The 22248-nt window shown below is 41.7% G+C and overlaps 1 protein-coding gene across 1 annotated transcript; it reads right to left on the minus strand.

Annotated features, from left to right (window-relative positions):
• Positions 1–2098: 2098 nt before the first annotated feature.
• plcg2 (phospholipase C, gamma 2) lies at positions 2099–21970 on the minus strand. The gene is made up of 32 exons (XM_014148957.2): positions 21664–21970; positions 14105–14302; positions 13776–13925; positions 13521–13614; positions 13263–13310; positions 13042–13126; positions 12252–12332; positions 11950–11993; positions 11760–11832; positions 11516–11617; positions 11306–11424; positions 10019–10104; positions 9780–9897; positions 9471–9639; positions 8824–8919; positions 8540–8620; positions 8226–8395; positions 7931–8131; positions 7514–7814; positions 7258–7326; positions 6998–7107; positions 6817–6913; positions 6603–6669; positions 6046–6221; positions 5193–5295; positions 4742–4945; positions 3670–3809; positions 3442–3553; positions 3147–3314; positions 2978–3066; positions 2693–2889; positions 2099–2532 (listed from the first exon to the last, which is right to left on the minus strand). Exons 2-32 carry the CDS (start codon positions 14292–14294, stop codon positions 2490–2492), a joined length of 3783 nt encoding a protein of 1260 aa, XP_014004432.1. The 5' UTR covers positions 14295–14302; positions 21664–21970; the 3' UTR covers positions 2099–2489.
• Positions 21971–22248: the final 278 nt, after the last annotated feature.

Consider the following 22248-nt stretch of genomic DNA (forward strand, 5'->3'; position numbering starts at 1 on the left):
CAGCATGGTGTCTAGATGACCCTGACAAAAAGGGGCACATTAACTGCCCAAAGTCTCTAGACTAAGATTTTAATTCACAATTGTTTGCCATACTGTACTTCAAAAAAGAAACTAATGCATCAAACATCAGTACTGTCTGAAATGTGACATAACGGTGGATTCTAACGTGCTAATCATTCATTCACAGAACCACATTTCTCTCTACTCCCCATCAAGCATGGAGAGAGGGCACTGTTTGGAGTACGCTCACCCATGAAAGTAGTACATGTATCTCGGTCAAAATGTTTTGCATTCAATCTTTATTTGAAATCCTAAGAACACTTTCTGTTTACATGGGCATACTGTGGACAAGTCTTTTTTTTTTTTTTTAAACCACCTGTTTTGAATTGATTTGCCATATTGTTACCAAGGAATGTTATTTCAGCATTCAGGTATGTGGTGACTTTGCCCACACAAACAGTAGAACAGTGTTGTCCTCTATGTCGCTTCTCTTCGGCTGTAGGTGGCTTTGATCAATCTGTCCCTTCTCTGTGCCCTTTCAGGGTGTCTTACACAATCAGATCGTTCTTTTGACTGCTCTACTCTGGTCCCATCCACTTCTTTTTTTTTTTTTGAATTCTCGAGAATTCTGTTCAGTTTTGGCAGAACTTAAAGAACACAGAGTTGGACACCGTCCAATAAGAGTTCAATGCTATGTTTTATTTGAGTGCCATTACGGTTACTGGCACTAAATTTCATTGTGTATGGGCATCTTTGGTCTGGCTTAGGACCTCATGCTGTCACATCCTGTATAATGTATGTGTGTATGTGTATATATACACACACATGTGTATATAATTTTCTGTCTCCCTCCCCTCTGTGCTTCTCTTAGTCTCCCTGTTAGGGAGGCTGTCATTGCCTTCATCTTAAGGACATGTGCGTGTGGTCATTAACTTTTTATTTTCACACAGTGCACTGTAATCTGTCATGTTTTCATGGTTAGTATCTTTTAATGATTTGTTTGTCAACTGTTTATTTGATTTGATCACTTTAATCAAGAGTTTATTTGTCGCCTGACTTTTTGTTGGCATGTACATGTTGCATCAGCTGATGTTTTTTTATTTTGTAACTTTTATTTTAAAGATTTGAATATGAAAAGGGTCAGATCACTAGCTCTGAAGTCGACCTACACCCTTTGTCCATGGGTTACCACAATGTTCTGATCGAAGCTCAATGATAAGCAGTACATGTCATAAACCAGCGATTTAATCACCTTGGTGTGTGATTACAGACCTTTGTATTGCTGGACACATTAGCTTGTGCACAAAATACTGTGTAATGATATGAACATAGTGTGTATGTATGCCAATGAGTGTACTGGTTACTGTACGGGTTGTACACTGGTGACATACTGTGTGTAATGACATGAACATAGTATGTATGTGGGAACCTGACCTGAGGATTTTTTTGTAGCCCTGATGTTCCTCTAGTTTTTAATATTCAGATTTATATCTGCAGCTGGCTAAAGAGGGAGACGTGGAGCATTTTAGTACTGTAGAGGAAATTATGACAAAAACGAATCCATTTGTTATATCGCTTTCCTGTGGAGCTCGCTGTGCTTTGCTTTGGTTTATGTCCCCTCTAACTCACTCTCTTCTCTCCTCATTCCTCTCTTTTCAGAGGGGATTTTACAACCAGTTCTAATTTTTCTGAATTTGTAAACATTTCTATAATTTGAATTGTGACTGCGGCTTGAGTCTTAATGTGGTTAACAGCCGGGCGCCTGCTGCTGTAGCCCCCCTGCTATCGCAGTGATGGACATAAACTAGATTTCCCATGATTCCTGTAATTTTTTGCAGCTCAAACGTTCCCCTAATTTCCTCTTGTCTGCGTTATCTGCTTCTACAGCTGGGTTACTACTGCTCTGTGGCTGTTGTAATAAAAATACAAGACCTTCTACAGGAAAATAAAATACTATGATGTGAAATCATTTCAATCAAAATAAACTGTCTGTGAATATGTTTAAAGTGTGAGTGCTGCATAGTTATTTATAGGTTCTGTGTAAGTTTCACTGTTTTCAAATGCCGTAGTTTAATCTGATCAAATGAAGCGAAGATAGTCAGCAGAAGAGGTAATATTTTATTGACTGAAATTACGCAGAGGAACCATAAAAGAAAATATAAACAGAAGGATTATCAAAGCAACCGTTTCACCTGCAAATAGCCCTGTATGTCTACAATATATCAGTACTTAAAGAATGCATTTGTTGAGAACAAAAAAGAAACAAACAATACACTGGTAACATGACTTAATTTCTCTGAAGTTTTTGAAGAATACATTATCAGTATGATGCTGCTAAGTGCACCTTTCACTGTTCATCTTAATAACCTATTCATTAACACCCCAAATTATGCAAATGTTAAACACATCACACATTTTCTCTCTGTTAGCCTTGTCTTTGTAAGACTGAAGTTTGGGACGCAACCACGCAGCCTCGGGATGAGCTGCCCTCAGGAATAAAATTTACTGTTGTTGATTTTCTTTTCCTTTATCCTAGGACCAGATAAGATAAAATGAATGTATCATCATGACATTTCTGTTCACAATTTTTATTATTTTCGTATAAGCATTTTGCTGCACCTGTGATAACATCTGCAAATCTGTGTACGCAACCAATAAACGTTGATTTGAATAGAGCACAACTCAGCCTTACTTCTGTTTGCAGGTATCTTGGATCTTCTGTAACTGTGTCTCATTGGTGCTGAACTCTCTCATGAGGTCGTCACGGAGCTGTGGGGGGGCGGAACGCTGCAGGCTGGAATGGGTGTCGTACAGGAAGATCTCGTTGTTTATCTCAGCCTGCCGCCTCCGCAGTTGGTTGGACGACGAGTACAGCTCCTCCTCTGCTTTCTGATTGGCAGACAGACACAGGCTCACCATCCAGATGCACAAACACCACCACTAACACCAAAGGCTGTCAACATGCAGTGTGTCTCACCTCCACCTGCTGCACATCGATGTAGACCAGTAAAGACGCCAGCTCTATGCTCTCATTGAAGCCATTTTTCAGAGGAACAGAACGGTACCCTAAGATGAAACAGTGTAGAAGTGTGTAAATGAGGGGCTTATGGATTCATGCACCACATATTAGTGGTTGTGTGTCCTACCTGAGCGGATGCCCTTCACGGGGAAGGTAGCCTGAGCCAGGAAGTTAGGGTCTGAGAACATATCCTCCTCATTCACCACAAAGCGCAGGAAGGTGAGCTCTGGCTCATGGACTGGGAACGTCACCGGCTCTGGAGGAGCCTTCCACACCGGGTTCAGCCCGTTGTCACCTGAACAAATATAAGCCCCATTACCAACATCCTTTCATCTTTAAAACAACACACACAAGCTGAGTTTCTTTAATTAGCTGGACGGTATTGTGGGAAGAATGTAATTCTATCCACTCCCACTCCTTACGATAGACGACGGTCTTAAACTTGTTATCTTCTGTGTGTCCACACAGCTCCGTCTCTACAAAAGGGCTAGCAATGCTACGGCCTGGCTTAGGCAGGTGTCTGGCAGCAATCACCTACAGGGGGCAGCACAAAAAACTCAGTGCTCAACAGTAACCAGTTTACCATATGAAAGATTAGCAAGGAAATGTTAGTGTAAATAAATACATTTGGACAATGAGCAGAGCCATACCCTGACAGTAAGGGTGAACTTGACTTTCCTCTTCTCCAGATGTGGATCATAGCAGTCTGAGCGCATCATCTCTGGCTGTAGCACGTAGCCTGTACGTCCATTAAGGCTGAAGAGGGCACTGTTGAGTTGAGTGAACTTATCTGGGGACATAAACAAACATGAGCATTACTTCGACACCGAGCAAGCACTTTCCTAATCTCTGTGAGCACATTTTTTTGTTGTCACATACACTGGATAGGTGCAGTGAAATGTGTTGCTTGACAAGATCAGCCACAGTAGTAGAGTCCCTGCGCAAATTAGTGTAGCTCAGTTGGTAAAGCATGGTTCTTGCAACACCTGGGTTGTGGATTCAATTCTCATGTGGGATCAGTACTTAATAAGTATAAAAATTTATGCACATACTACTAAGTTGTCCTAAAATGTTAAGTGTCTTGCTCTACCAAGGGCACATGCAATGGTGGAAAAAGTACTGAATTGTTAAACTTGAGTAAAAGTAAAGATAGCTTAATAGGAAAGGAGTGAAAAGTGAAAGCCACCCAGTAAAATACTACTTGAGTAAAAGTATTTGGTTTTAAATATACTTAAAAACCTCTTAAGTATCAAAAGTAAAAGTATGAATCATTTCAAATTCCTTATATTAAGCAAACCAGTGGGCACAATTCAATTTTCTTATTTAAAAAAAATTACGGATAGGTCGGTGCGTACTCCAACACTCAGACATTATTTACAAATGAAGCATTTGTGTTTAGTGAGTCCACCAGATCAGAGGCAGTAGGGATGATAAGTGTGTAAACTGGACCATTTTCTGTACTGCTAAGCATTCAAAATGTAACAAGTACTTTTGGGTATCAGGGAAAATGTATGGAGTAAAAAGTACATTATTTTCTTAAGGAATGTAGTGAAGTAAAAGTAAAAGTAGTCAAAAATATAAATAGTAAAGTAAAGTACTGATACCCCAAAAAACTACTTAAGTAGTACTTTAAAGTAGTTTTACTTAAGTACTTTACACCACTGGGCACATGGACAGATTTTCATTCCCCCTCCATCTTTAACACATGCTCATCAAACCCACCTGCAGTCTGGAAGTTGAGCGCCACCATGTGGCAGCCACAGGCCCACAGAGGGTAAGGGTCGTAGTTTGATGAGTCTACACGTTGGCCCTTGGGGTAGATGCGGCTCAGGGACTTGCGGTTGTACTTCAGGAAGTCTGGAGTTTTGTTCTTGGCCGGGATCTTGTTCTCCACAAAGGAGCGGATCTCTTTGTAGCAGTAGTTCACTGTGGGGGCATGATTGGTAATGAGCAGACTAAGTTTGATCAGAACAATACTGAGAGGAGAGAGTCTACCACATCTGACTGTGGTGGAGGGTGACATATTCTGGTAGTAATAATATGAGTGTGAGTAAAGGGTGGATTGAATTTAATTTGAAAACACACATTTGAAATCTCTAATGTGTATTGCAGTGCATGTCACAGGATGAATGCCTTGGGTGGGTGGTAAGGGTGGTAGGGCTGGGGATCGTACCAAAGCGGTCCTTCTCCTTGCTGCGAGGCTGGCAATACACCACCAGGTCAGACATCTCCATGGCAACCTCTTCACTCTTCTCCACCTCCTCCTGCTGCTTGATCTGGAGGACAGAAAACACACAGCAGCTTCCTGTCAGCATGACATCACTGAAGACAGCTTCCTGTCAGCATGACATCACTGAAGACAGCTTCCTGTCCCTAATCTGTACCCCGCACATTGACTCGGTACCGGTACCCCCTGTATATAGCCTCATTATTGTTATTTTATTTAGTAAATAATTTCTTAACTCTATTTTCTGAAAACTGCATTGTTGGTTAAGGGCTTGTAAGTAAGCATTTCACGGTAAGGTCTACACCTGTTGTATTCGGCGCATGTGAAAAATACAATTTGATTTGATTTATCAGTATGACATCACTAAAGACGCCTGGCTGTGTAACAGCTTCCTCTCAGCATGACATCACAATATACGCTGGGCTATACAGCTTTGGAATGGTAGATATAAAGATATCATACTAGCCTCTTACGTATAGATGCCGTTGGGTTATTTAAGAAATAAGGCACGAGGGGGTGTGGTATATGGCCAATATACCATAGTTAAGGGCTGTTCTTATGCACGACGTATCGCGGAGTGCCTGGACACAGCCCTTAGCCGTGGTATATTGGCCATATACCACAAACCCCGATGTGCCTTATTGCTATTGTAAACTTGTTACCAACGTAATTAGAGCAGTAAAAATAAATGTTTTGTCATACCCGTGGTATACGGTCTGATATACCACGGCTGTCAGCCAATCAGCATTCAGGGCTCGAACCACCCAGTTTATAAATGGAATTATATCATGATACTAGCCTCTAACTGCTTGTTGTGCTGCTTGGTGATCTCTCTCTGGGTGATGTCCCAGGCCACCTGGTACCACTCAAACAGGTCTTCCAGTGACTCTGCCGCAAAGTCAAAATGAATCTTACTGTCATAATCACTCATCTGAAGTGTCATGACATGGGACTTCCCATTCTTTGCCGATCTCACTGAGAAGAGAGTGGGATGGAGGGAGCATGGGGAAGAGAAAGTAAAATATTTATTATGGGTAATGTACTGTACATATAATACAGTGTTGTGTTTGGGTACAGGACTAGACTGTGTCTACATGTTATGTACCGTCAATTGTATATTAAGCCTGTGTACGGTGTCGCGGTCTAAAACGATCCATTTGGAATTATGTGTAGTTGTGTGTACTGTTGATATGAGGCATGTTTTAAGAGCAGTTGGTCTAATGAGCACGTGCTGTGTGGAAGGACTGGGGGTTTGGTATGTAGTGTGCTAATCATGTGAAGATAGCATGTTTCTCATATAGATTATCTGTGTTTGGACAGCATGTAAAACAGATGTAACAGAATGACTGTACTCACCAACGTTACACTTGGAAATGTCAACAACTCCTTTACACATATCCCCCAGAGGATTGTCCTCCATGACCTGTGAGACAAATGTGTACACTGTAGATCTCTAAAAATGCACTCTTACCACAAGAAATATACAGCACAAATGCACAAAGTCATTGACAGACTGACCCCACACAAGTAATACAGTAACACCATGCAAAATACTGATCACTCCTCCTACCTGATCCTGTGACTCAGCTTTGATATTGTTGGACACTTCCTCAACATAGTTGGCAGGGAAAAATAGCTGCAGCTTTCCCCCATAGTCCCCTTTCCACCTATAGGGAGCAGCAGAGAGAGGTTAGTATGTTCCTAATCTGACCTGGGATCAGATCGGGTGTGTCTGTGTTCTGAGGCCTCACCATCCATCGCTGTCTTTGGACACGCTGTGGATCAGAGCCCCCTTGCAGAAGTTCAGTTCATCAGTTCTCATGGGTCTGTAGTCGTACAGAGCTTTAACTGTACTCTTCGGCTGATGGGGTTAAACATACAGTACATCAACAGGTACATACATTAATACACATACAAACAGAGATACACACACTACATTGACATTGCCTGAGAAAATCTCTAAACATAATTTCAATGAAGGGAAACAAGTTAACATAATATGTGAACATACCAGTGACGGCTCGATTTCATTTGGCTCCACATACATCTTAATATCATACAGTGAGGCGCAGTCTGTCTCCTACACAGACAAACCATTGAAAACACTTATCAGAAAACATACTCTACTTAGCCTTTCCTCCCCCAGCAGTCTAGTCTCTGCCCCCCTTTCTCCCTTTCACCCTCCCTCTGCCCTCCTCTCATCCCCATTATATCTCTCTCCCATCCTCTCTTTTCTGCCTCCAGTCTCTCCAGTCCCTCTCTCTTACCGTGCTGAAGCGGCTGACCAGTTCCAGTGTGACAGGGTAGCGTAGTTTGATCTTGCGATACAGAGGCTTCTTACGGAAGTAGTTGACCAGCTCCACAAGGCTCTCGAACTCAGTGGTAGTTCCCAGCACGTACATAGAGCCATCCTTCTGGATCCGACAGTGCTTCACCTTGCCATCACCTCTGAAGGTGATAGCGTAGGAGTCGCTCTCCTCTCTCTGTCTGATGAGGAAGGCTCCATCCCGGGGGATTCTCAACAGATAGTCCTCTGCCTCCCCTCTGCTCAGGTTACTATAGAACCACCTGACCACCACAACACACAGAGAGAGAATCTACGTGTAAGTGTGTGCATTCTTGTGTACCTGTGTGCATGTTTAAATTCAGACATACTCTATGTCAGATGACCCTATGTAACTCACCCTTCCAGTAGGTGTGGGTTGGGTCGAGGCACAGCCTCAGTGAGGCGCAGGTCAAAGTCGTGGCAGCGGAGGGGCATGTCGCGATAGTGCTGGATCAGTGAGTACACACTGGGGAAGTGCAGGTTATCAGTCAGGAAGTAGAAAGTATGTCCTCCCTCTGAGCCAGAGCGGATACGACAGTGCTGGACCCTCCCACTGCGCCTACAGTATAACACATGGAAAACAGGCATCAGCACAGCAGAGTATTAAACACAGGACACGTACTGGCAGTAGAACTGCAGACAAGCTGGCGCACCAGAACGAGAGGGTGAAGTCTGTCACAAAGGTGTCACTTTCTCGGACCAGGAAGGTGCCATCCCTGCCTCCCGACTCAGCACAGAACTCCTGAAGCAGCCTCTCTGCTGTCTGCCTCCCTTCACTCATCCTCCCATGGAACCAAGGCTCAGACGTGTGGAGCTCTGGGGACTACAGCATAGAGGGAGGGGGAGGGAGGCAGGCAGGGAGGGAGGCAGGGCGGTAAAAAACAGTCATAATTATGTAATAATTAAATACCGTGACAATGATCATTTGTTTCCTACAATTAGAAATGAACTATTCTCTGTTGTTTACCTTCCTGAGCTCATCCTCCTCCTCCTCCTCTGCGTAATAGAGCTTGTCATCTGAAATCACACAGTAGTGCTTGTTCCATCGCTACAGGCGGACAAACAGGCACAATGTCAGAATAGTTGACAACGGACACCATCACAACAACAAAATATACACTAACAATGCTATGACTATGAAACAAATACAATAATATACAACACACTTCCTGAACCAAATAGGCCTACAGACTTCTAAGGAACTAGCTTGGAAACATATCATGTTAACAGGACAGGTGGTCTCTAAGTTACCTGGTCCACTGGATCCCAGATATGCAGGTCTCCTTGCTTCTCTCCCTTCCGGAAGTCCTTTCCGCCGATGCCTCCCTCCACACTCAGTTTCTTGTGCTGTAGGGGAGAGGAGAGGAGGGGTGTTGGACCACCACAGACCCACCACGCAGGTAATAACTGACTGTCATCTGTATAGCCCATCACATCATGTTGATGAATCACTTTACTGTAACATGCTGTACCACATACTACATCGGAAACCGTTTTGCCCTGACCCAGTTCTTCACATTATTCCCTCCCACCACCATCCCCATTGTATCCTCTGGGCTGGCCCTCACCTTGAGGATGATCTCATACCACCACCCCCATGGTACCCTCTGGGCTGGCCCTCACCTTGAGGATGATCTCATACCACCACCCCCATGGTACCCTCTGGGCTGGCCCTCACCTTGAGGATGATCTCATACCACCACCCCCATGGTACCCTCTGGGCTGGCCCTCACCTTGAGGATGATCTCATACCACCACCCCCATTGTATCCTCTGGGCTGGCCCTCACCTTGAGGATGATCTCATACCACCATCCCCATTGTATCCTCTGGGCTGGCCCTCACCTTGAGGATGATCTCATACCACCATCCCCATTGTATCCTCTGGGCTGGCCCTCACCTTGAGGATGATCTTGCCCTTGAGCTGTGTGGGGGAGGGCAGCTGTTCAGCCATCAGCTCCACAGGCTCCATCAGCAGCTTGTCCTGGAATACCTCTCTGAAGATACGAGCCATCTGCCTCTGTTGCTCTATGGGACAGTGCTCCTCGATGGAGAGAACCACAGGGTATCTGACAACAACAGCACCACAATGCTGAGTCAACACAGGCAGAATGTTCTAGAAACATTTACAGTCCTCAGTTGTAAAGCACCTCAGGTGTGGGTATGTTTATTCGTTTGGGTGAGTTTTCTCAGATAGATTCAGACTCACTCAGATGTGACAAAGGCATGGTCATTGATGGCCTTCACCACGTCCTCAAACTTGATCTTGGTGGTCCTGGTCCAGCCATGGTATATGATGGGCTCACCTGGCCCTTCCCAGCAGTCCACTACAGGGCCACACAACACAAAATAATCCTTCCCAACTATAGAAGTAAATGGATAATGTAACGAGGGCAAAGTAAAATATGTCAGGGACTGTTTTAGTGAGGTTTAAGGTGTACAACTAACACTCAACACAGCGGCATCCCAGACGCAGGCAGCGAATGTAGGCCTCGGTGGACGACTCGCTCCGCAGCTGGTCTCCAGTCAAGTACCTGATGGAAACACATAACAACATCATAACAAGAAATACAACATGCAAACAAATCATAAAGAGCATTTGTGTGTTTATTATAATATGAGTCATAGCCTATTCAAAGGTGGCACCACAGATCCCAGAATGGTCTGGTGAAAAAACATTCTGGGGCCTGTAGCTTTTTCTGCTCTGGTAAACTAACCAGGTAAAACTCCAGACCTTATACAGTATGATGTGATTAATATGTTGTAAAAAGGTTTAATATGGGCTATGATAGGAAAACAGTTTTTATAATCAAGTCACATGTTTTTTTTTTAATTATGGAAAAACTCCTGGTCTTGGTGAGGATGAAAATCCTGTCAAATTACCTCAACCTTGTACTTGTTCATATTAATTTTACTTTAAGGACTAGAGGTGTTTCCTATACACAGACACAGAGAAAGCAACATGATTGCACAATAAAACAAACAGGGCTGAGCTTGCGTTATGCAGGTTTGCATCGTGTAGTCCTGCCCTATGCAATTGTAGGCCTAATAAAACATGTACTCACAGTCTATGTCAGCTATTGTGTTTAAGCCTATTGATTAATTCCAGTTTTGGTTTGACAAAGTCTAGGTAGCCTAGTCAGCCCAAGTTTGAATATAAACCACATTTTATCCCATACAAATATTCTGACAAACAAATGGGCTACTAATACACCTTTCCTCTTTGTTTACCCTGGCCAGAGCGACAGAGCACATAGGCTAGACTATTCAGCTGCTGTTGTTAGTAACCTGCAGTTGATCAGACTGAAAAATAGTCTCGTTTTCATGCAATACAGCAAGTCATATCGCTAATGTTTAGCTCTATATGCTGCTGCATTTATGTAAGAGCTTTTGCTCGTGTCTATTGGGAGTGATCTGCTATCACGGTTGCTTAATAAATACAGGAGGAAATTGGAGATTCCGCTTAGAGCATTGTGCGTTGCGCACTGCCAGCGCGACCTGCGATTTCCGCAAATCTGATTGGTCAAGACGTGCAAAGAGCCTGCAGCAGCACTCGGATTTGAAGGACAGAGAAATTGTACGGGAGTTGACAAATCATGAGGCAAATCGGTCTAAAAAGCAGCACCTTGACCCTTTTTTAAAACGCATTGCATCAATATATTTTATTTAAAAAAGTTAAGTAGTGTTCATTTCATAGTGTTGTGTTGTATTTTTGTGTTATGTGGCGGTACTGACGTGTTGTGTGAGGAATTGATCCAGTAGTGGGACAATGGGTTGTTCATATCCAGGTTGCACATCTCTGAGTATTTCTCATCCCAAATCGAGTTCTCCTTAGAGAAGAGGAAACTGAGGAACTAAAGTGAGAGAAGAGAGAGACCGCTGTGACAAACATAACACGTCGTTCTCCACTCCCCATTCACACACACATCAAACACTGTGTCCCACCTCGCTGACGGTGAACTCTGGATCGTTGGTCTTCCTCATGGTGTCATCTATAAAGGTGGTCATCAGCTCTCGAACCTGGTTCAGGTCATTGGCCCATGACTCCTGAGAAAGAGAAACGTTGAGAGTGAGGAAAATAGAGATAAAAAATTACAATAAAGGTAATGATAACAGGTAGCAGGTTAAACACTGACGGAAACAGACCCAGTTTTACCAATTTCATAATTGATAGATATCTTGATCTTACCTTCTGCTGGTACAGAAGAAATCGTTGGAAATCATGGAGAAGAACTGCAGAGGCATCAGGTTTATCTGTACTACTACAGTAGGGAAAAACATACCGTCAACAAGACTCAAGTTTACCGGTATAATAAAGCTGAGTAAATTATTATTTGTGATTGTTGAACTACATCTTTCAATGAAAGAGAAAGACCCACCCCATGATGAAAGCACATGACTCCCTTTTGAACTCCTCGAGAATCTGATGAAACATATCCACACACCAGTTACAAGTCAATACACAGTCACACACACACACACACACACACACACTGGTTGACAGCACAAAGTCTGTCTAATCATATTTAACATGCAAAATGTGATATGCTAGCTAACACTTCCGATGTGAACAGACATATCAATACATACTGTAAGAGAAGTGAAATTATCAGTAATTTATGGTGTCTGTTGAGCATTTTCTACTTAGAGAGTGTAGTAGTGCAGTAAAATTATGACTCACATCTTTCTGATCAAACATTAGAATATTGTAGAATTTATGAAACTGCTCAAAGTTCAAGACATCTTTCCTTGCTCCAATTTCCTGGAACAAAAGAGGTAGATGGACAATGTTTGGTTCAGAACACTTTTTTTATATTTGTTATTTGTTTACCCCCTTTTTCTCCCCAAATTCGTGATATCCAATTGGTAGTTACAGTCTTGTCCCATGACTGCAACTCCCCTACAGACTCGAGAAAGGCGAAGATCAAGAGCCATGCGTCCTCCGAAATACGACCCTGCCAAGCCGCACTGCTTCTTGACACACTGCTCACTTAACCCGGAAGGAAGCTGCACCAATGTGTTGATGTCAGCTTGCAGGCGCCCGGCCCACCACAAGGAGTCGCTAGAGCATGATGGGACAAGGAAATCCTGGCCGCCAAACCCTCCCCTAACCCGGACGACACTGGGCCAATTGTGAGCCGCCTCATGGGTCTCCCGGTCATGGTCGGCTGTGACACAGCCTGGGATCAAACCCGGGTCTCTAGTGACGCCTCAAGCGCCCTTCGTTCAGAATACTACAATTTATTTTATTACATACATACTTCAATTCTATTACAATTGAGAAATCACTTGAGTGCCCAAGACCACTTATTATCATCTAAAATAACTAATGAATAGAATTAATTCTACTGCCCAAGTTTTTATCTGGCCAAGGAGGGAGGGAAACTTCAGCTCCTTGGTTCTACAACTCATTAAAGCTTTGGCAGCAGTGAGGATGAGGGTGTGAAGAGGGATGAAAAGGGGATGAGTACCGAGAACTTTTCCTTCAGGGAACGTGTGCTGGGGACCTTGTAGTTGAGCTGTGGCAGAAGAGACTTCACCTCCTTCAAGGTGATACTGAGGAGAACAAATTAAAAGAACAATGGATTGAATTGTGGAAATTACTAAAGGGGCAGAATGGGAATTTGGCACAAAAAGTGGTATAATTAAGTAGAGGATTAAATAAATTTTTGAGGATTGAAACTGTTCTTACCGGTTCTTTTTAGTCTGATTGATAGAATACATCTGTTTCCTCAACCAGCTGGAAACAACAAACAATATGGTCAGTAATTGTCAATTATCATCCATATAATGTGTGTGTACAGTATATGGGTTTAGGTTTGTGGTCTTTTCACGTGTGTGTGTGTGTGTGTGTGTGTGTGTGTGTGTGTGTGTGTGTGTGTGTGTGTGTGTGTGTGTGTGTGTGTGTGTGTGTGTGTGTGTGTGTGTGTGTGTGTGTGTGTGTGTTCACCTCTCTATGATGTCTGGTGTGGGGGCCACCAGTGTCTCCTGTCTCAGTAACTCCAGGCCTGTCAGCCATTTATCCGCGTCATCCACTGTGTCAGCTGTCAATCAACACAGTCTATTACAAGCTATATTATCCAATATAACCTACGATAAACCATCCATATTTAATCAATAGGCTATCATCAACAAAATGTGGTTGTATGGCATCAAATAAACACAGAAAAGTGGACATACTCTGCACCCTCCCACACACACTTACCGCCAAGGCTTATGGTGTTAAGAACAAATTGGGACCCATAGAAGATGGTGAAGCAGGTATTCTCATCATGTTTGTCCCTGCCATCTCTGAACCTCTCAAAGTCTTTTGAGTTCCTCCCTGGGCGAATCTCCCGTATCTCAGACAGATCCACTGAAACCGTACTCATCATTGTTACTCACTCTCTCACATAGTCAACAGCTTTTACACTTTCCCTCACACACATCCCTATCCACACACCACATCTCTTAATGTACTCACAGCCGTTCTCTTCTCATTGTTTTGGGGTTAGGGTTGGGATTCGAGTTAGACTTAGATTCAGGGTTACTCACAGACACCATCATTCTTGTCTGCTGTTCGGGTCCAGGCCACCTGCCTGGTCTCCATGATGACCTGCACAGTAAGGCGCTCTACCTTCTGGCGGAACACGGTCATGACGATACCCATCTCCAGGTCCCTCTTGATCAGACTCTTCTTGTACTCCGTCAGTTCTCCCTGCTGGCTTCGCCCCGGCCCCGCCATTTCTGGCCCTGTGGAATGGGCCCATACTCTACTTATAGTAGGGATGCAATGGTTCACTATGTCCACGGTTTTGTTCAGTGACTCATTAAACCCCTACCTCATAGCCTCTCCATAAAGTTGTTTCAGGATTCATGGTTTCATTATGTCAAACAAAGGACGAGGAAGCAACTACAGGCCTGCTTTTATTTGACCACGTTAAATATTTCAGGAGGTGCATAGCGTACAGTGGCAGTATATTATGTTCATTTGCATTGATGACTTGTTATAAACATAGACATTCCTAACATGGAAACATGTTTTGTTTTATTTGCTTGATAACAGATCTGTAACTTATAAGAACTCTACTTTGCATTGTATATTAGCTTATTTATTTTTCAATTATAAAACTGGTTGTTTGGATTGTGGATGCTGATTGGTCGAGCAGTGTTCCAAGCCATGCTGTATTGGTGGGAAACAGACACACGATGCCTGCTAACGTTTCTATCTGAAAATGATCACTGTGCCTCCTTAAGAATATCATGTTCAAGTTGGTGTCCGAATCATGTCTTATATTTATCTCATATATTTATTTATCTAATCTCAAATTGTTTCCCTTTGCTTCCAGCCTAGCATTTACTTTGGTACAGCGGGGGTTAATATAAACCTTGCTGACTGTCTGTTCGACCTCGGAAACAATGTTTCACTTTTGAATTTCAATCTCTAGTACTACCATACATAAAGTAAACTGTGCCCAGACGAGACAACTTTTTCCGAGCCAGTCGAAATCCCGCATCAACGTCATTATCATGGACATATACAAGTAAATGCCAATGGAAAAAAGCTCAAACAAACGAAAATGCACCTAGTGTACTGTAATGCCAGGTTCAATGTTTGACGTCACGGAGTTAGCTGAAGTTGGCTTGCTACCTAGCAAGTGACAAGAAAACTTTCCAGCCTGGAAAGCAACCCTTTTGTTAAGAGCTGACGACCAGTCCTTTCACATAGCAACTAACCAAAAATAATTAATGACTGGGTTGGGTCCTTTAGCAACATGACCAAAATAACTAACAACCAGATTTTTGTCCGGACTATAGCCTTTCTTCTGGTGAAAAATGACATTGTATTAATTGACTTATCAAAATAACGTTTTAATGAAAATATGTAATTCATTGTTATTTTAATATGTTGGTAACAGTTCTATTTAAGCAGAGGTGGAAAAAGTACTCAATTGTCATACTTGAGTAAAAGTAAAGATACCTTAATATAAAATGACTCAAGTAAAAGTGAAAGTAACCCAGTAAAATACTACTTGAGTAAAGGTCTAAAAGTATCAGAAGTACTTAAGTGTAGTGGTGGAAAAAACACTCAATTGTCATACTTAAGTAAAAGTACAAAGTAAAAGCTATATATCAAATTCCTTATATTTAGCAAACCTGACGGCACAATTTCCTTGTTTATAACTTTTGTTGACAGCCAAGGGAACACTCCAACACTCCAACATAATTCACAAAGGAAGCATTTAAGTTTAGTGAGTACACCAGATCAGAGGCAGTAGGGATGACCAGGGACGTTCTCTTGATAAGTGTGTAAATTTCACCTTTTTCCTGTACTGCTAAGCATTCAAATTGTAACTAGTACTTTTGGGTGTCAGGGAAAATGTATGGAGTAAAAAGTACATAATTTTCTTTAGGAATGTAGTGAAGTAAAAGTAGTCAAAAATATAAATAGTGAAGTACAGATACCCCAAAAAACGACTTCAGTACTTTAAAGTATTTTTTCACCACTGTATTTAAGTGATAATGCCAGACAAACCGGTGTTTGGAGGATATATTGGCACAAAGGGTTGATAGGCCCGAGTCAAAGTCGATATATATCCTCCAAACACCAGCTTTGAGGGCTTTTAAACAAAGGGTTACCAACATATTCAAATAATCATTGACATATTTTCATAAAAATAATTTTGTATCTATTGACGCGACCCAGTCGTTCTCTCTAAATGTTCCATTGCCCAACTGGCTGGCAACGTTCTTATCCCTTGCTCGCTTGCTAGCCAACTACGGCTAACTTACAGTCACGTGAAACAGTGCAGCCGGAAGCAAAATAGCTGCATTTGCATGTGTTTAAGCTGTTTTCTAGTGACATTTATTTGGATACATCCATAACAATGAGCTAATGATGTACGATTTCACCTTGCATTAAAAATGTGCTCTCTCGTCATTGACACTATTGTTCAGAGGAGCGAGCCAACAACACAGCTAACTCAATCACTTCAAAAGGAAGCTGGAAAGACTGCAAACTAGCTGCATTTCGTTTAGTTTTACCTGTTTTCTATTGACATTTCTTTGTATATATCCATAAAATAATGCCAGCTGATTCATGATTTCGACTGGCTGAGAAAAGCTGTCTGTCTCGTCCCGACACATTCATTTCTATGGGACAGTGGAGATCAAATTTCAATATTGAAACAATGTTGCAAATGTCTGAGAGACAGACAGCAAGGTTTATACAAATCTTAAAATCGCAATCCAGCAGGTGTCTATTCCACAAGTTACCACCGGCTAAAGCTATGATGTTGAAATGCCTATTTAAACTGTTCCATCTCACTGCACAATCCACTGTCTCATCAGCCCAGCCAGGCAATTTATAAACTTCATCTCCACTATAAAAAGCATCTAGACATTATCTCCCATTTCCTTTAGACTAGCATTTGGTTTTCAACTGCAGAGATAGCATCCAGGATTAGACCCAATCTTTGTATAAAAAAGCAATAAGGCACGCAGAGGCAATGCTGTATCATGAATACAGTCACAGGTAAATGGGTTGACTGGGTCATTCCAACTGTACAGTGCCTTATCTGTCCCCAGGAAATATCACTTCTTATTTTGTGTAAAATGTGGATTCCAAACGGCTTTAAATATACGATAAGGTGTCATTTACCCTAAAAGCATAAATATATTGATCTTGAAAGGGAATTCAATGCATTTTGTAGAAGAAAAAAATCTGTGAATGTAGGCATTATTGCTATGTCCCCGGTTGTTATTCATCAACTTCCATGGCAAATATAAGGCTTAAAATCACCTTTATTCATTATTTTATAGTCCTAGCTAAATTCTCTCTCATCATAACGTTGTTTTTATGATTATCGTATTTATTGTTATTTAATTTAAGATTTTCTGTGTGTCCCTGATATCACCTTCCATCCTGTTAGTTTGTTGTAATTCTCCATTTAAGAAAACCACCCCTTTCTAAAATGACACCACATTCAGGAAATGTCATCATTTCTTTGGTTGGAAAACAATGGTTCAACTGTAAAAACCAAGCAAAAATATAAACGCAACATGCAACAAGACTTTACTGACTTACAGTTAGAGAAATCAGTCAATTGAAATAAATAAATTAGGTCCTAATCTATGGATTTCACATCTGGAAATAAAGATATGCATCTGTTGGTCACAGATATCTTTAAAAAAAAGGCACGACAATGGCAAGTCAATGGGACTCGTTACAGTATCTCTGTGCATTCAAATTGCCATCGATAAAACACAATTGTGTTCGTTGTCAGTAGCTTATGCCTGCCCATACCATAACCCCACCGCCACCATGGGGCACTCTGGTCACAATGTTGACATCAGCAAACCGCTCGCCCACACCACGCCATACATGTGGTCTGCGGTTGTGAGGTCAGTTGGACATACTGCAAAATTCTTTAAAATTATGTTGGAGGCGGCTTATGGTAGAGATATGAACATTCAATTCTCTGGCAACAGATCTGGTGGACATTCCTGCAGTCAGCATGCCAATTTCCCACTCCCTCAAAACCAGTGGCATTGTGTTGTGTGACAAAACTGCACATTTTAGAGTAGCTTTTTATTGTACCCATTACAAGGTGCACCTGTGTAATGATCATGCTGTTTAATCAGCTTCTTGATATGCCACACCTGTCATGTTATTTTGGCAAAGGCGGAATGCTAACAGGGATGTAAACAAATTTGTGCACACAATTTGAGAGAAGTAAGCTTTTTGTTTGTAATGAAACATTTCTGGGATCATTTATTTCAGCTCATGAAACCAATGCTTTACATGTTGCGTTTATATTTTAGTTAATTGTATAAACACTCCATTGTATCTATTTTTCCATGTTTCATGTTGTCAGTCTGTATGTCTCACTCATAAATGTCCACCCTGTTAGGCTAAATTATAGAGAAAATGAACCACATTTCAATTTGTTAAAATATGTTTTACAGAGAAGTTAAAATCCTGTTCAAGTGTTCACCATTTTGCTAGCTCAATCTTTCTCACTCACAGAGCTCTGGCTAATTTAGGCTCCAAATTTCCACCCTGTTAGGTTCCGACCTGTTAGGATTATGCACCTAACAGGTTGGAATATGTACATTAAAAAATATATATAATTGCCTCAGCTTGACTAATATGTTTTTCTGAAAGTTAAACATGTCCTTTTTCTGATAGAATACTATCAGAAAAGCACATGTAGGAATGACCCAACTGTGTTACCTGTGACTGTATTCATGATACAGCACTGCCTCTTGTGCCTTTCAATTTTCACCTAAAATTACATACCCAAATCTAACTGACCGTAGCTTAGGACCTGAAGCAAGGACATGCATATTATTGATACCATTTGAAAGGAAACCCTTTGAAGTTTGTGGAAATGTGAAATGAATATAGGAGAATATAACACATTAGATCTGGTAAAAGATAATACAAAGAAGAAAACATGCGTTTCAAAGAAAAAAATGCATTGATTAAACCTGTAGAGGTTTAATAAATACACCTACAGTGCATTCAGAAAGTACTCAAGACCCCTTTACTTTTTTCAAAATGCTGTTACGTTACAGCCATATTCTAAAATGTATTAAATCGTTTTCTCCCTCATCAAATCTAGACACAATATCCCATAATGACAAAGTAAAAACATTTTTTTACATTTTTGCACATGTATAAAAAAACGGAAATATCACATTTACATAAGTATTCAGACCCTTTACTCAGTACTTTATTGAAGCACCTTTGGCAGCAATTACAACCTCAAGCCTTCTTGGGTATGACGCACAAGCTTGGCAAACCTGTATTTGGGGAGTTCTCCCATTCTTCTCTGCAGAGCCTCTCAAGCTCTGTCAGGTTGGATGGGGAGTGTCGCTGCACAGCTATTTTCAGGTCTCTCGCCTCTCAAGGACATTCAGAGACTTATCCCGAAGCCACTCCTGCATTGTCTTGGCTGTATGCTTAGGGTCGTTGTCCTGTTGGAAGGTGAACCTTGGCCCCAGTCTGAGGTCCTGAGCGCTCTGGAGGAGGTTTTCTTCAAGGATCTCTCTGTACTCTGCTAATCTTTCACTCGATCCTGACTAGTCTCCCAGTCCCTGCCGCTGAAAAACATCCCCACAGTATGACGCTGCCACCACCATGCTTCGCTGTAAGGACTGTGCCAGGTTTCCTCCAGACGTGACGCTTGGCATTCAGGCCAAAGAGTTCAATCTTTGTTTCATCAGATGAGAGAATCTTGTTTCTCATGATCTGAGAGTCCTTTCGGTGCCTTTTGGCAAACTCCAAGCAGGCTGCCATGTGCCTTTTACTGAGGGGTGGCTTCTGTCTGGCCACTCTACCATAAAGGCCTGATTGGTGGAGTGCTGCAGAGATGGTTGTCCTTCTGGAAGGTTCTCCCATCTCCACAGAGGAACTCTGGAGCTCTGTCAGAGTGACCGTTGGATTCTTGGTTACCTCCCTGACCAAGGCCCTTTCCTTCCCGATTGCTCAGTTTGGCCGGGCGGCCAGCTCTAGGACGAGTCTGGTGGTTCCAAACTTCTCCATTTAAGAATGATGGAGGCCAGTGTGTTCTTGTTGACCTTCAATGCTGTAGAAATATTTTGGTACCCTTCCCCAGATCTGTGCCTCAACACAATCCTTTCGCTGAGCTCTACGGACAATTCCTTTGACCTCATGGCTTGGTTTTTGCTCTGACATGCACTTTCAACTGTGGGACCTTATATAGACAAGTGTGTGCCTTTCTAAATAATGTCCAATCAATTGAATGTACCACAGATAGACTCCAATCAAGTTGTAGAAACATCTCAAGGATGATCAATGGAAACAGGATGCACCTGAGCTCAATTTTGAGTCTCATGTAAATAAGGTATTTCTGTTTCATCTTTTTAATACATTTGTAAAAATTTCAAAAAACCTGTTTTCGCTTTGTCATTATGGTGTATTGTGTGTAGATTGATGAGGATTTATTTATTTTTAAATCCATTTTAGAATAAGGCTGTAATGTAACAAAATGTGGAAAAAAGGAAGGGGACTGAATACTTTCCGAATGCACTGTACACTTCAACCAAGAGCAACAGCTCTAGCAGCTATGTGTTCTACTTTCCAAACGACAACATTAAACAACCAACCTTTTTCTTTTTTCTGTTAACCCGGCGGTCTCTTAGTGTGAGGGAGGGAAAGTTATTTGCACCTCTACGTTTTTAGGCTTCATGGTATGGTGGTTGTGTACAAATGGAAGCAAACTTTGTGCCGGAATACTGAGGGGTAATATTATATGAGTGTGTCAGACCTGATTCCATGTAGCACTCATTATTTACATTGCAAATGAGCAGCAGGCGCACTGGATGGATGGACCCAGAGAGAGAAGTGAAGTATTAACCCAGAACTATTTCAATATCTTTCCTGAGGAAAACTTTGCTCTCAACTGGTGCCGTCCCCTTAAAGGGCTATCCACACAATTTACACAAACTAGTTTCCTGATACACCACAAGAACATAGTCAACAACACACACATAAATTATAAGCATAACTGATGGTTCACTACTTCCTTCTGTAAAAGAGGTATCCAGTGTAGCGTAAGCCAAATGTGAAACCAACCAACACTGTGGCACTCCCCAGGTCTTGATGTACCATATGAGAGACAATGCAATACAGGTATGTCAAAACATGATGTAAAGTAACCCTGGTTACATTAGACACATAATAGATTCAAATCTCCACTTTTTTAGGTTATTGGTGTTTGCTATCCACAGTTTAATTATCATGAAAATAGATACAGTTTGCTGGACAGTTACTCCAAGTGTTAAAATGAATGTAGGGTCTATAACATAACGGTTTCTTTGAAAATGCATATTCTAATGGATTGGGGAAAATTAGATCGACATTTGGATGCACAACAGGTGTTCTGTCTAGTCTAAAAAATTATATTAGGAAGGTTCACACAATCACACCCCACAAGACCCCTGCCACAGACCATTACGGGCGCAGAAGATCCATCACCATCAACGCTCCACTTGAAACTAAAAGCGGATTTCCCCATAGTCACTCTGCTCTCACTTTGCTCTACATTTGCACACCCACAAAAAAACGGAAAAGTTTTAAGACTTACCCAATAAATGAAACAGTCAATGTTATAGCTGTAAAATAGCCTCTTGTATAAATTAATTCATGTTTTTTAGGCTTGAGATTATAAAAAATTATGCAGTCTTTCAAACAGTCCTAACCCAGCCGCGAAATGGTCAGTTCCTCAATTCTATGTGTATAAGGAAGTAAAGTTAATTTGCGTTATAGGCATAGCAGTAATAAAAAGATCCGGAAGTACGCATATCTATGCAAATTCCCCTTGGACGCAAGAGTATTTGGCGACACAGCTGCATTGAAAGGTTTCAGCTTTTTGGTGAAATCAAATTATTGGCCTATGATAAAGTAGCTATAGGAAGATCTTTGACTGTCTATACATCGGCAAATTGTTGTAAATATATATAATGGTCACTGGTGGAAATGTTTCTCTTAAACTCTATCTCTTAAGTGAAAGCATCCCTCCTGGTTACAGTGATAGGCTGAAAAGATCTAAACCATCTGCTGTGCTTGTTGAGAAGCAGGAGAGCGAGTTTATTTTAGAGCAGTAGCGCTGCACCGCACTCCGCTGATAATTTGAGAGATGTCGACTACAGTTTGTTTAATCTGTTGATAA

Source organism: Salmo salar, chromosome ssa16, assembly GCF_905237065.1.
Source record: "Salmo salar chromosome ssa16, Ssal_v3.1, whole genome shotgun sequence".
NCBI lineage: Eukaryota > Metazoa > Chordata > Actinopteri > Salmoniformes > Salmonidae > Salmo > Salmo salar.

Bases quoted from the DNA above. Each gene is read 5' to 3' on its own strand.
- plcg2 (XM_014148957.2), bottom strand. From the start codon at position 14,294: ATGGCGGGGCCGGGGCGAAGCCAGCAGGGAGAACTGACGGAGTACAAG. The intron at 12,333-13,041 runs GTACTCATCCCC...CTTTTGTTCCAG, and splicing joins CCCTGAAGGAAAAGTTCTCG to GAAATTGGAGCAAGGAAAGA. The intron at 3,810-4,741 runs GTGGGTTTGATG...TTATGTCCCCAG, and splicing joins GCTCAACTTCCAGACTGCAG to ATAAGTTCACTCAACTCAAC.